The sequence below is a fragment of the Microdochium trichocladiopsis genome (genome assembly GCF_020744255.1).
Source record: "Microdochium trichocladiopsis strain MPI-CAGE-CH-0230 chromosome Unknown B0I36scaffold_3, whole genome shotgun sequence".
Taxonomy (NCBI): domain Eukaryota; kingdom Fungi; phylum Ascomycota; class Sordariomycetes; order Xylariales; family Microdochiaceae; genus Microdochium; species Microdochium trichocladiopsis.
In genome coordinates this window covers 4,392,597-4,406,684 of record NW_025763546.1, presented here as the reverse complement: position 1 = coordinate 4,406,684, position 14,088 = coordinate 4,392,597, and the positions used below count along the sequence as shown (strand labels likewise).

At 53.8% G+C, this 14,088-nt stretch overlaps 5 protein-coding genes across 5 annotated transcripts; 2 read left to right on the top strand and 3 right to left on the bottom strand.

Moving 5' to 3' along the window:
- Positions 1 to 434: 434 nt before the first annotated feature.
- Positions 435 to 1,398, bottom strand: B0I36DRAFT_347686 (uncharacterized protein; the record flags this gene model as incomplete). The annotated part of the gene is made up of 3 exons (XM_046156592.1): positions 435 to 517; positions 847 to 1,110; positions 1,344 to 1,398. 3 exons carry the CDS (start codon positions 1,396 to 1,398, stop codon positions 435 to 437), a joined length of 402 nt encoding a protein of 133 aa, XP_046016072.1.
- Positions 1,399 to 4,688: 3,290 nt separating this feature from the next.
- Positions 4,689 to 8,143, bottom strand: B0I36DRAFT_421550 (glycoside hydrolase family 47 protein; the record flags this gene model as incomplete). Its single annotated transcript, XM_046162185.1, has 2 exons — positions 4,689 to 6,638; positions 8,130 to 8,143. The coding sequence occupies 2 exons, from the start codon at positions 8,141 to 8,143 to the stop codon at positions 4,871 to 4,873; spliced, it is 1,782 nt and encodes a 593-aa protein (XP_046016071.1). The 3' UTR covers positions 4,689 to 4,870.
- A 739-nt stretch (positions 8,144 to 8,882) lies between these two features.
- Positions 8,883 to 10,243, bottom strand: B0I36DRAFT_382577 (uncharacterized protein; the record flags this gene model as incomplete). The annotated part of the gene is made up of 3 exons (XM_046160923.1): positions 8,883 to 9,946; positions 10,011 to 10,104; positions 10,196 to 10,243. 3 exons carry the CDS (start codon positions 10,241 to 10,243, stop codon positions 9,177 to 9,179), a joined length of 912 nt encoding a protein of 303 aa, XP_046016070.1. The 3' UTR covers positions 8,883 to 9,176.
- Positions 10,244 to 11,154: 911 nt separating this feature from the next.
- On the top strand, positions 11,155 to 12,632 carry B0I36DRAFT_319487 (uncharacterized protein). Its single transcript, XM_046153423.1, has 3 exons — positions 11,155 to 11,565; positions 11,678 to 12,292; positions 12,379 to 12,632. Exons 1-2 carry the CDS (start codon positions 11,170 to 11,172, stop codon positions 11,762 to 11,764), a joined length of 483 nt encoding a protein of 160 aa, XP_046016069.1. The 5' UTR covers positions 11,155 to 11,169; the 3' UTR covers positions 11,765 to 12,292; positions 12,379 to 12,632.
- Positions 12,633 to 13,227: 595 nt separating this feature from the next.
- Positions 13,228 to 14,004, top strand: B0I36DRAFT_319485 (uncharacterized protein). The gene has a single exon (XM_046153422.1). It carries the CDS (start codon positions 13,261 to 13,263, stop codon positions 13,609 to 13,611), a length of 351 nt encoding a protein of 116 aa, XP_046016068.1. The 5' UTR covers positions 13,228 to 13,260; the 3' UTR covers positions 13,612 to 14,004.
- The last annotated feature ends 84 nt before the right edge of the window (positions 14,005 to 14,088 follow it).

The following is a 14,088-nucleotide window of genomic DNA, read 5'->3' as shown; positions in this document are numbered from 1 at the left end:
GACTATTGAGCTGTGCATCGCTTTGTGACTGACAGTCCTATCAAGGGCGACGGAAGGGGCTGGGCTAGACTCGGCCAGGGAGGTACGCCATGCATAATCTGGCTGGCGGGAAGAGGGCGCCAGGGCTTGCGCTTCTGCCGAATGCCACCCGACACCACTTGCCGTCTCCCACGAGAGAAGAAAGAAACGGTTGGACGATCCCGTCTCGGCTGATTGAGAAGATGTCTTTGAATGAGTGGTGATCAGATTGATTCTGACAGGCTAGGCATGCGTCATGGGCAGTCTAGTGAGCGGCATGACCATGATCAACCGGCTTCCGCAGCCGAGATGTGCCAGCAGCTGTTTTGCTTGAGGTGACGATCTAATGTTGCCAACCTTCGTCATGTGAACCTCGTCGAGGCTGGAAGATTCGCCGTCGTGGACAATGATCAGAGTTAGGAGGGACACAACCAGGGCATAGCATAGTCGGCCATACCGCGTGACAAGGCAACATGGTACTCCTGAGGAGTTCTCATGACTATGTGCGCGAATGGGCCGCATTCCGAGCGCACGATATGTTTTCTGCACCTGTCGACTATGCGCGCTTTCTTGCAGCACCCACAGCAATAGCCGGAGAAGCCGCAGCTCGAAGTTCGTGTGACTGCCCGAACCTTGGCTGGCCTACTTGGTGTTTCCTCCCTCTGACAGGCCGTTTCCGTAGAACGGGACCTGGATACTTGATGAACAGTGAGACCTGGCTGGGTGGGCTGATCGACAAGCCGCACGGATGTCTCGCCGCGACGACCTTGACATTGATCGAACTGAAATGATTCGCTTGAAAGCCAGACATCGCAGCCAGCCACACACTGCCGTAAATTCTCCGAACGTTGTCTGTGTCTACGGTAACACCGTACTCAGGATCAGCTGTCAGAAATTGTGGCTCTTTGGTCTGGGAGTCTATGCACATCCTGACAAGATTAGCCGGGAACTGGGTGCCCGCTCCTCCAGGTGTACTTTGACTGCCGGCAGGAGCACGGGATGAGCTGTCTTGTGTTGGTACTGGCTGGAGGCACTCGACGACCATCCCAGCTCCAAGGTATGCCAGCAGCACGGCTAGCAATACCTCGTCGACTACAGTATGGGCTTGAAATAATCTTTCTCATTGGGCCGCTGCTAGAGTACCTGATTATCATGCAATGTGCTTGCAGCGAAGACAGGTACTTCCAGTGGATGGTGCGAAATCAGTTCAACTAGCTCTTCCAGAAAAGCTTGTGGCAGCTTGTCTTATGGCGGAGTGCTCGAAGCAAGCAGTTCCGCCTCCAGGCGCTACGCGCTATCATGGATGCTCATCAAATGCCAGGTACCGAGCCATGCGCCTCTTTTGGGAGAACCTTTGTGGAGGTCTCGGGGACGAGCCATGTTATCTCGGGTATATCCCGTGGCTTCTCCATCTTCAGGAGCTAAGAGGTGCTCTGGAATGCAACTTGGAGAGGCTGGCGCGGCTAGGGTGTCTTAGACACGAACGACGTTGCGGAAGGAGCGGCCGCTCTGGTCCTGTCTGCAATTTGAGCCTTGCATGGAACGGTGTTTGATCAACACATGCCTGCAGTCTGTGTTGAATTCAATACATCGGATGAATGACCGCCTCCAGGTGAGCCGCCAGGCCTGGAGCAGCGTAGATGTGACGACGATCAGCTACTAGTGAATGCAGTAGAAATGCCTGGACAGCCTTGATGGAAGGCTGTCAACAAACGTATCTGCAAGGCTTCTGCCTCGTGGTTCCTCTGGCTGTCACCACTTTTCCTATCAGTGTGGGTTCTCATGCCCTAGACGGGTTTATTCTTCCACCTCGGGATGTGATTCACATCATGAGTGGCCTAATCAAGGGTCCGAGACGGAGTCTCGTCCATAGCTTGAAACGTTATGACGGCGGTGTCTGGTGCGATGAAGAGACCAAGGGACCTGAGCTAGTCTCAGCAGACGGGAATGATCGACGCAATGAGCTGATGTCCGAAAAGAATGGCTGGACATACACTTTAGCAACTTCCCCATCCGGAGGCTCCAGTATCTCGTATTCCCGGCAGATACAATCCTGGAGATTCGTCCAGCCTTGTCCTACTATTGTTTACGTGTGATGGCAGGCATGCACCAATTATTTCATCCCAGCTCGCCATAGGCAAGGCGTAGAGTCTGGCCCATTGAGCTAGGCTTGCAAAAGCGACGGGACTGGCCTGCATTCCCCAGTGACGGGGCCAGGGGCGAGACAAGCACTCGCGGGGGAATTCGGGTCTGCGAATCGTGGCTAGCTCTCGTGTCAGACCCTATTTGATAATGGGTACCTCGATGCACGCGTTCTGCGCATTCCAGAGCCGAACAAGGTGGGACCCCTGCCTCCCTTAGACATGGCATTTCGAATCTGCTGGGCATGCCGGGCCCAAGATTTGACCATTCCACGAGGGATGCAAACTGCTAGCTGAGCTGGCGAGATCGGACGTATATGGAGAGAAGTCGAAGATACTTCGCAACTAAGTCGCCATCACATTCGCAAGCCATTGGTGCAGATGGTGCGGCTTGATGCACAGACACCCTTCAGCTCCACCGACTGGAATGATGCCCATGATTGCTGCCTTCTTCTCGAAACAACGAGGCAACAACAAGCAAATCTGATGTCTGCAATGTCAAATCACAAGGCACCGCCTTGACGTGGCAATCTTGGGAGGTGTTGAGGCCGGCAAAGCGGGCAATTCCATCTCGGGAACAACGTGGCTGCTTTTTCCAACCACATCCTCAAGTCGCAAATCATGTGACGGCCGGCCAGCCTATCACGTTGACACATGCAACCGGCGCAGCTTCACCGCTTTTCAGTACCTACATCTCTTCAACGCATAATCACCCGGATGCCTTATGCAGTGGCCTGCAGTCGGCCGGTGGCTGCAGCTGCTGAGACCTGTCAGCATCTCAGTGGTCAAGTAGCCATCAGAATGTGCTCCCAGGCCCGTGTGTGTGCTAACATTGCAGTGTGCATAGCATACCGCGCCGCCCTTTTGGCCTTGCATAAATGGGGGTCCTTTTGCCCAGGACCCTTGACCGCTTCCAATACTCCGCTCATTTACCATGAGCGTTCTTTTCTTCCGACAGCGTATAGTTTGTTGAGCACCATTCTCCTTTCAACTCCCCACAAAGGCAATCAGCTCCGGTCGGAGAACAACACTTTTTCGGCCCAAGGTTCTAGCGTCTGCTTGTTGTCTTTCCTTGTGTTCGTTGCGGTCTCAGATATCCGTGTCACCCTGCGCATTCTTCCCAATGTCGTGTCTCCACCAGCTTCTTTGCTGTGCATGCGTGATGGAAAGCTTTCAGCATGGGAACTGAGAGAGCCAAGTTGGCTTAGTTGCCACGGCAAAGTTCGAAATGGTGGCCCTGCAGCTTCCTTAGACTCGTTTCTGATCACAGGCCATGCCGAAAGACAAGCACGACGTTGAAGGTGCTGGCAGTTGCCACCAGATCAGCTTGAACCTTCTTCATTCACGTGTCGCGGCAGCCTCAAGATGTCGTCGTGGCAGGTACACGGACTGGCTGCCGTCGGAAACGTGATCGCCCACGCGGTGCTTCTACGCCATTTCACAGGCCGGGCCCATATGATTGATGGTGACCTGACAGAAGTCTAACAAGAGTGCTCTCTACCCTCCAATCAGGCCTCCGCTCAGCCGTCGCCCGTGATGTGCAGGCTGTCGGTTACGAAGGCAGGACCTGCACAAGCTAGTGCACTGCCGGGCCGCGCTACTCTTCTGGCGTAAATCTGCACTCCTCGAGCTTTCCTTGCTAGCTGAAAGCAGCATGAGGGGGGTTCTGTGACATTCGGCTCCGGCGGCATTGGGCGCTAGTACGCGCGTGGCATATGCTCCGGCACCGCAGTGAGTGCGAACCTTCTTCCGTCGTGTGGCCACATCGAGCATAGGCTGACAACGGTCTACCGAAGGTTTCTCTCAACACAGGTGCAGATTCGTAGGTTTGAGTACACCACGTGTGAGGGGGCTCTTCATTCGGCCTTATCGTCGCCAGTTCGCCTAGAAATAGAGTTTTGGAGGAAGTGCCGCTTTCGTAATAGTGATGGCCAGGGTCAGTTAGAGTTGTCGCTACGGCGCCTGTCAAAAAAGTGTATTTTGCGGATACTTCGCACGGGAATGTCTCGAGTACCTGGTGGGAGATTTAGGGTTTGGCGAGGACCACATGGGCAGAGTGCTTCCACTTCGGATGTTTTGCACGAATAGAAGGCCTGCTCCGATATGAGGTTTTGTCATATTCTCGAATTTGTGGTCGGCGCGACAGTGCTAGCCTCCATCGCGTCATCCCAGTTCGTGTGGCGCGACACATTCGTCCTTTAAGGTCGGATGGATTGTCGCGCGGAAAAGGGCTGTTAAGGTGATGGGAATGGGTTGCCGCATTGGACAGGTGATGCTTGATCAAGGCCCTTCTAGACACCGTTTTGCCGCTGGAAGAGGCCCAAACATTCGACATGGTGACACGGGCCCAGTGACACTGTTGGGTAGATAGGCAAGATGTTGTCATTAAGACTTGGTCTAATCATGAGCAGATACTTCTCTGGAGGGAGCTTGGTCATACCTTTGCTAATGTCAGTTAAACTTGGCTCCGTGTAACAGCTCGCATGCCTTAGACAATTCTTCTTGTACGGGTAGTTCCGCAGATTAGACCGCAAAAGGGCCACTAGAGTCATCGAATGACCCAAGCCATTGTAATGTCTATGGTGCATGCAGAGGCATTTCGATCTTCTTCCGTAACTGATACTGCAAAACTGCGCGGTCTCGTCTGGCATTGCCATCGCTCCCAATGACGTCCCACAATAGATCTGATGCCTTGAATTAATACACAATCGCTATCTAGATCTTGGTCTTCTCAGGGGATGTGCCTCAGTGTTGAGTACGAACTCATCTAAACTGATCAGTTCCGGCTCGGAAAAGATCAAGTAAAAGTACTTGAGCGTCTCTGAGAGCCAGAAGCTCTCCATAGAGTCTAGCTTGGCTGTCTCCCCAGTCTCTGTGACATCAGAGATTGCTGAGAATGCAAGTTCTGTCTCTGTGGACTGCCTGATCGCTTGAAACATATCCCAGGCAATGTCCAGTAGGTCATCCTCGCCTGTGATTCTGTACATGTAAAAAATGCTCTCGATGGCTTCGGGCCGCAGAATATAACGAGCGTCCCGAGCATGCGTGAACCCCATCCGGCTGTGGAGTGGCTGTTGCGAATCGTGATCAGCCCCGTTGTGTGGCTCGAAGTCGCATGGGCCTGCGGTCGAACATGGCTGGAGTCCAAAGATCTCCGGCAAAAGACCAGTTGGGAAAGCGCTGTAGCCCCATGCACAGCCCCGTGCCAGTTTCATGCCGAGCTCGACGTGTTGGGCCTCTTGGAAAAGCTTGCCCCCAATGCCATACATGCCTCCCACAAAGCAAGCCAAGTGTTGTCCTTCGGGGTCTAAGCGTAGGCCATTGTCCTCGACCCAGACGGTGCCTGCGAACAGGATGTTTGTTGCAGAACTTTGACCAGATGGACGGACCATGGGGCGAAACAAGATGTGCTCCGTGATGACTTCCGTTGCTCCCCTGTACAACTTCTCGTATACGGGATCCTTGCCTCCGAGCAATGAATGCATCTTCGGCAGGTACTCATACAACGAATCAGACAAAGCACCCAACGTAAACCCGTTTTCCCATGAAAGACTGGTTTGGCCGCTCTCGATGCGTTCTTTGTCGACATTCTGCATGTCGAAGAAGGTTGGCCACATGCCTGGCAGCCTTGTGAAGTTCTGCGAGTCCTCCAAGAAGCGAGTCACCCTCGTGACAGCATCGTAGTACTTGTGGTCTCCTGTGAGCTGGGAGAGGCGCGTGAACTCGAGAGAAGATGATGTGACAGATGCAGACGGATCATGGTTGCCAGCGACCAGCATGCCGTCTTTGGCTTTCTGAAAATCAAACCAGAAAGGGGGCATGTGGCTCGGGGTGTCAAATGCCACATAGAGCATGTCGCCGAGCTCGACTGCTTTCCTGAGCAACACCTCCTCGTGGCTCAGATCGTAAGCAGCGAGAAGACCGCCGAGATGGCGGATGGTGGTCTCGAAGAAGTTGCATGCCGTGTCTTTTGTGTCCGCCCAGTCGAGCTGAGCCACGGCGGCGACGGCCTCGTAGAACTCGTTTTTCAGGCCCATGATCCAGAGCGTATCAAGAGAGTCGACGAGTGTGGCGGCCCAGCCGCCGAAGCTGTTTTTGCCGTGCCCGGACACCGGTGTGAGCTCGTCGAAAAGCCATGCATGTCGTTTGTAGCTTTGCCAAGACTTGGTGAAGGCAGCCTTCACTTGCGAGCGGCGCTCTGCAATGAGCTTGATGCGCGCCCGACTTGGCTTCTTTGTGGACGAGGCAAAATCGTATTGAACCAGTGGCAGAGTGGAGGATGATTCCGTGGGAAGGCTGGTGAACTGCGCGATGGGATGTCGTAGAGACACACTTGCCCAATCGAAGCTGCTGTTCTTGTAGTCGAACTGATGAGCAGTTGGCTCCGGATCAGCGTAGCTTCGATAGTAGCCGCTGGGCAAGTACAAAATGCAGAGATAGAAAATTGCCACCGCTGTAAAGACGAGGGGCAAGCGAGCGCTGCGCCGGCCGCACAAGGCGCTCATGGCTATCATTTGGAATGATTGTGTCGAAACAAAAGACTTGACATACAATGGGGATGGTGGTGAACGCGTCGTAGAGTGGTGGGCACCGTGGCGTCGGGTCAAGGAGAAGCCTGCTTCTCGGGCCGCATGCGAGGAAAGCAAACAACTCGCGAAGGGGGCAAGGGAGAAATCGAACTGACTGCCGCGCGGATATTCTTGTTGTTTCTGTGAATCCCAGGCTGTAACCCCTGTAGGCACTACGAAGGACGATTGGACGAGCCTGTGGCGTCAGGGGTTCATCCGTCCGAGAATCCCTGCCGCGATTGCATTTTAGCGCCCACACGATGCAGTGCACAACCAACATTCTTTGGGACGACTGTGATTGGGACAATGCCCTGTCGCGGTCGCGATGATGGCTTCATGTTGGCAGACTTGCATGCTGGGCCAACAGATTCGCTCCTGCTGCCCAGTGTGCCGGAGAGGGATATGTGAACACCCATAAGCACCATCGCCCACACACAACAGAGTCGTCGAGGTCGCCTGGGTTTCACTTCATTCTTCGAGATCCCACTGTGAGCCCATTTGTTATGTCGACGAAAGAAGATCTTCTCGTACTGCCAAGAGTCGCAACACGATGATCCTCCTCATTGTCATCTTATTTGGCGTCAGCGCCTTTTGCAACTCATGCCCGGACGTTCCTCCTTTGTCACTACCCATTTCTGACGTCCAGGCCCGCCCGGACATCCCGCAATCCCTCGTGAGAGGTGTGGCAGCAACAATCGGCACTCCACCACAAGATATTGTGCTTCTGCCATGGCCGTGAGTGCCGAGCATGTATTGTGACACGATGACGATGCTGATCCGGAACGGATGTAGAGAACTCAACAACACATTCATCTACGATGAGCAAGGTTATTGCGACAAGACGGTCATCTGGAACGACTTGATCTGCGAGATTCGACGCGGCGGGCTATATCGATCGGATGATTCCACAACCTTCACGCGACGCTCAGACCTTGTCAATGCCGGCGGTTCGACCATAGAATCCCAGCTTCCAGGATCGGAGCTGGGCATCGACGAACTGATGAGTTCGAGTGTGGGGGCCAACGACAATATATCACTCGGACGTCGGACCGCAGACGTAAAAGCCATGCCGCTTGGAGTACCTCGCTTCGGATGGGATCATGGCTACAGCCTCATGCATGCGATGGGCATGGGGCGCAACTCAACCATCCTCAATGGCTTGGTTGCCAGTGGCGAGATTGGCTCACGGGTCTGGTCCATCTTCTGGGGCCGAATGTGGATAGACAATGACGTCGACGGGTCGCTCGTGCTTGGGGGATACGACGCAGATAAAACCATCGGCAACAACTTCACTTCACCCCTTGACTACAGCGATAAGACGGGCTGCTGGACAGGCATGAAAGCGCAAATCACCGGCATCACCCTGAACAACCGCAATGGCACAGACTCTCAGCTTCTCGACTCAAGCACGGTCATATCTGCTTGCATCGTGCCCCAGAGACAGCTTCTACTCGAAGCCCCTCAGTCTCTGATTCGAACATTCGAAGGGCTAACCAAGATGAAGAATGAGGGGCAATCGTTCGGATTGCACTGGTCCGCGTACCTGTACAGTGCTGCTGGAACGTGAGTTGGTCACCACGGCACAATCCTTCGCGCCTTCGGCTGCAGTTCTCTGCCAGAGCAGGACAACAACTGACGTTAACGCTTACTCTAGTTACGATGGCGACTTGACGATCTCGCTTGCCTCTGGTCTTCAAGTCCGGGTTCCCAACGACCAGTTTCTCGTACCATTTGTTGACATCAATCGTGAGGGACGGCGTGTATTCAACAACAGCAGACGCGAGCTTCTTTTTAATGGTCTATCTGACCAGCCTGCCACGCTTGGCCGCTACTTCTTGACTGCAGCATATCTCATGGTTGACCATGACGAGGGCACTTACACAATGTGGAAGGCCAATCCTACGACGAAAACCATGTTAGTGTCAGTAATGGGCCCGAAGGTGCGTGCGGCATGCCAGAGTGAACCTCAGCCGGGCAGTACTTCGAATCCAGCAACAGACCCGGGCGGCGCCTCCAGCACCCCAACATCAGGATCAGCGGGACTTCCCACAAGCACAATGGTGGGCATCGCTGGAGGAGTGGCTGGCGCTGTGATATTAGCCATTTCAGCCACCCTCACGTGGTGGTGCTTACGACGCCACCACTCAAGGTCTCACAGTGCTCTTGACCCTCCTCCATATCAGCAAGAGAACACCGTGAGATCTACCGAGCTGTCCAAATACGAGCCGGAGGCTTTCGAACAGACGTACATTGCAGAGCTTCGTGGTTCCAATCATCACCCAGTGACCGCGGAAGCACCAGGCAGCAACCGTTTCGTGTACGAGCTGGATGCACAGTTCCCAGATGAATGGAGGAGAGGTGATATATGAGGAGATCGTGCAATGCATGATGTCGACTAGAATTAAGATGTGTGAGGTAGCTATCAAGGCTCATGTAACAGAGATTTGTTTCAAGGAATGGCATTCTTGAGCCCACTCCCCTCTCCATGTAACATCTTGAACAACGGATCCCACACCGTGACGGCTGGCTCACTCGCCTTGCCATTCGCGAGCCTTCCCTCAGACACTTCGAGCACTTCATCCACCGAAGCCTCCACGACAACCCCAAACCTCTGGTCTTTCTCGTCCAGAAATTCTTCGTATCCCCTAACGACTGTGTCCACGGCGGTCATGTACTCGGGCTGCACAGCCGCCACCATCTCGGGCGGGATGATGCTCGTTGCCACGATGCCAGGGCACACGCAGTTGATGTGGATCTGCTCCTTGACCTTGAGCACGCCCGCAACACCCCGGATGAACGTGACCACGCCGGCCTTGGCGCCATTGTACTCTGGGTAGCTCGGGTGCGGAACGATGCCTGCAACGCTCGCTGTGCAGACAATCCTCCCCTTGACTTGGTCATTTCCGGCAGCTTCTCCGGCACCTCCTCCCAAAGCAGGTGGATTGTGTCGCATGAAATGCACTGCAAGCTGCGTTCCATAGAGCACACCCTTGAAGTCGACATCAGTACACAGCGTGTCTGGTGCCGGGGGGATGTCCTCGACCTGGTTAGCCCTGTGGCCCAGGATGTACAAAGACGACCGGTCCACGATGCCAGCGTTGGCTAGGAGCGCGTCAATGCGGCCGTGCTGTTCGAAGACGGATAAAAACCCGGCGGCCTGAGAATCGTAAGAGGCGACGTCGACTTTGTGGAATGACGTCGCTGGGCCAAGTTCTTGAACTGTAGGAAGAGGTCAGGCATTTGTTTGAGGCTATATCGCTGGGGCTGGGAAAGAATCACTCACCTAGCTCGTTTCCCACTTTGTCATTGATATCAAACATCGCAATCTTCCAGCCCTTGCCGATAAAGTGTCTTGTTAAGGCAAGGCCCATGCCCGACTACACAGAATTGACACACATCAACTTCCGACGGCGTATTTGAACCACTTGTGAATCACAAGTAAGCCTCTTATGCAGTCGAATTACGTACCGATGCGCCGGTCACAATGCCCACGCGCTGCTCGGCCTGCGAACCCATGGTGTGGTTGCTTGAAGCTGCTCCCGATCGAACACTCGTGGATTGCCACGGTGCACAGGAAGAGAATGCGCGGCTGTACGAATAACCATGCGGGATCGAGGCTGAGACTTCGTACAGGGCTCTCCGATCTCCGCTGCTGGAAAGGTGCTTGTCTATGAAATGTCTCGAGAAATATCGTCGGGGTGTCTTCACTGAGCAGATTCGACCAAGCTTCTCAACCTGATGTAAAGCCGTTCGTGCAAAACCGAGCGGAGGCATCCTGCGGTGGGCGTGGATCATCGCTTCTCTATCATCATTCTACTGATCCGCCCCGAGCCGTGGTTTCGGCAATCCTTCCAGCTCGTTGCGGCGCGGAATGATATGTCCGGAGTGTCCGCTTGAAGATGCCTACAAACTATGACATGCAAGTCGTGGTTATGGGTGAGGAGGGAGAACGACTTCCGGATCATGATGCGCAGGGGGTCGCACATGGACGCAAGGAAATCGGTTTCCAGGAAGTCGGGGTACTGCGGGGGAAGCCAGGAGAATTAAGGTTCCACATAGGGTAATTCGGCCAGAATGCGGGGAGTGCCATGAACTCGCTGCTAGGCAAAGCATGATGTACTTGGGGTAGATGTCACGTGGCGACCCTTCGTGATTGTACAAGATCGGATGATCTGGATCACCGCGTGTTATAGGTCGACCCAACTCGCTTTGAACGGCTACAAAGTTGATCGACAAAGGAAAGTTTAGTCTCACGTGAGAGCCACAGTCCTGTCTCATCGTGCACCCTACTATTGCGATTTTGGTCTGATCGAGTGGAAGACTTTAGGTTGACCTAGTACATGCCGAAGCGCCGCTTTCCTCTTTGTGTGATTAGTCGCGCAGACGAAACGGTGAGAGGACTTATTGAAGCAGTCGCTAATGATATAGGAGTATGAGAATGCATGAAGACACATGAGTTCGTCGCCTTGCCCGGATGCTTGGAGATTGAAAGAACAAGAAATGAAGTTCTGATCAACGAGCGTTGTTCTACCGAAGGGCAGCATGTTCTTAAGGAAAGCCGTAATACCCGAGACGCATGGCATTTTGCAACTGCTTGGCTCTCTCACTGTCTCTTTCTCCTTGGACTTGGTGATTGCGGCCCTCGTTCTCGATGCACTGATCACTGTCGGCATGAGTTTGCCAACATCTATCTTATTTGTTGGGAGGCGGCCGTGTGTCTGAACGTGCTGAAGATGTATTTATGTTGGATGAAGTTGAGCCTGCCTGCGTTTGCGTGGATGAGTTGCCGTTTTTGGTTGCATATGCTGTATTGGACCAAAACATGTCGCCAAAATTCCCTAGACGTGGTCACCAGGGCAAGGCATTAATGATATCGTAAGTAATGACCGGGCGACCCCTGGGCCAGAACAACTATGGAAGGCTGGTCGCATGGATGGATGTTTAGCTTACCATTCCCACGGATTAGGTTCGTATAGGGGGTGTTGGAGTTGTCCATGGTGTGCGAAGAGGGCAGTATGTGATGCTGAGAGCTCGTGAAATACGATGACTTTACGAGAGACTATAGAAGCTGGTGAGTCCTCAAACACGCTGCCGAACACCGCATTCTCGAGCTTATGTATTTCTGTTCATGCAGGCATTTAGAATGACAAAGCCTGTCTGTGCCACCAAATGAACAATCGCTCAGGCTGGCGGCTGGGTCATTTCGCTCAATGATCCTCGCTAGCCTGGTTAATCACCAGAATGGTCTCAATGGGATTCCATTCAATGCTGATTGCACATGGCGTGGGTAGTGAAGTTGGCGCGGTTGAGGCCATTTCGATGGTCTACACGTCAAGCAGGCTTCCATCACTACCTGAAATCTCACCCTGGTGGCGACATGCTTGCCTTGAACGAGACAAACATATTGGTATACGGAGAAATGGCCTCAATCACTGCCCATTGAGCTTGACAGCCGTCGTGTCTACCCCAAGCCGTTCATGGTGGCCGGAACTAAGGACATCCAAATACTAGGGATAGTACTCCCGAAGGGCCGGATTGCGCGGCTGAAAACGCCACGGCGTTACGCTAGATCAAAGTTTTGATCGTTAACAGGGCTGAGTATGCCTGGCGGCTTCGAGGGCTCGGACAAAAGTGGCAGTTATATAACTTACTTCCCCTGGTCCCCGCCATCTCCAGAACTTTCAGCTCTCATCCTTCTCGTCTTTTCCCTCGCTTTCATCTCATCTGTGGTTTCGCCGCGAGCTCCGCATTTACATGGGCATCCTTTAGGGTGGCGAACTTCACATGTTAAACGCCACCTGTATAGAGTTCAGGTGGCGCAATTCTAGGAGCAACTCTGCGTCTAATACAGTACACTGACAATGTGCTGGAAACCCCTCCCTTCACCAAGCCTATTTCTGTCAGCCTCTTTGCACGTGATTCTTATCCCGAGGGGTTGCAGCAAAAAGGCCGGGATAAATGCTATCCCCCCACCACAGTAGTGGTTGTAGGGATCTCAGACCACTCGAAAGCGCTGATCTTTGCCGTATTGTAGCAAGCCTAGTGGCTGAGCTAGTCGGTACATTGAAGACAGGGGCGTCACAGGGGGTCCAGCGATTGAAGACGCTCTGGCTCATATTGGCACTCAAATTTGGTACTAGAACGGGATAAGGGCGTCGAAAAATAGTCCTTGGCATGATTTGCCCCCTGCCGCAGCAGTGGCCAACCGCCAGCGGTGGGGAGCCGATCAGGCTCCAAGGCGAGTTTGAGGGCTCGTGGGACCAGAATCAGGGGCAGGGTCCAGTGGGCTAACAACTTTGGCTGTGGCTGGGACTCACTATTAGTGGGGAAATCAGGGGTCTGAAGATGGCTTCAATTGGCGGGCGTCTGTGTGGCACTAGGCCGAACCGGCTTACCTCTTTTTCTTGGTGGCGACTTAATATTCTGTCACATATTATGTCAGCGGCGACGGTGCAAAGCATTAATCTGTTCTGATAAACGTCTACGGCCCATTTCGGAACTGATCATCATTCGGAACTCTTCAGTTTAACGCCATGGCATCAAATCCAGCCGCCGTAAAACCACAGTACTTCGAAACGATATGGGCCGTCTTCAGCACCATCGGGCTTAACAACGTACTTGTCGGTCTTATGATCGCTGGAATCAGGGGCAGGTTCTCAGCCGTCATCCTAGTACCGATCGTTACCTCGGCTGCGTGTGCTATCTCCAATGGTTTATATTACTACGTTGCTTTTTCCGACGCCCCGGCCGTTAACAGGGCGGTCGCTTATGCGTTCTCAGATTTCGCGTGGTTGGTGAGCGAGACGTTTCTGGGCCTCCCCATCCGTCCCCCGACGCTCATGTCCCCGTCTCCGTTCCCGGCTTGCTATGTTATATTCGACTAACGCGATGGCCACCTCGGCCTGCTCCAACAGGTTCAAGAAGGTGGACTCCCATTCTACGGCTATGCGATCCTGGCCCCTATCCTCCATGGCTGCGAGCACGCAATCTACCTAACGCTCTTCTGGGGGTGTATACTCGTCACCGTGGTTGTCCGCGCTGCAATAGCCGTGGTCGACGTGCTCTTCATACTCGCCGACGACCCTTCGCCAACCCGCCTGGCCATACATTTGACCGTGGTCAACCGTCTGCACTTGGGCTACTTCATACCCATCGCGATGGCCGAAAGCGTAAACGCCGTATTCTTGCTGAAAAAGCTCCGCACGACCCTCCGGTCGTCGATATCGGGCGGACTAAAGGGCGGCAAGCTATACCGCTACCTCATACGCAGCGCCGAAATACGCCTCGCTTCGCTGGCGCTCATCGGCATCCCGCGCTCAATAACATTCTTTTTCCACATGGTGTCGGGCCCTCTAAACCCA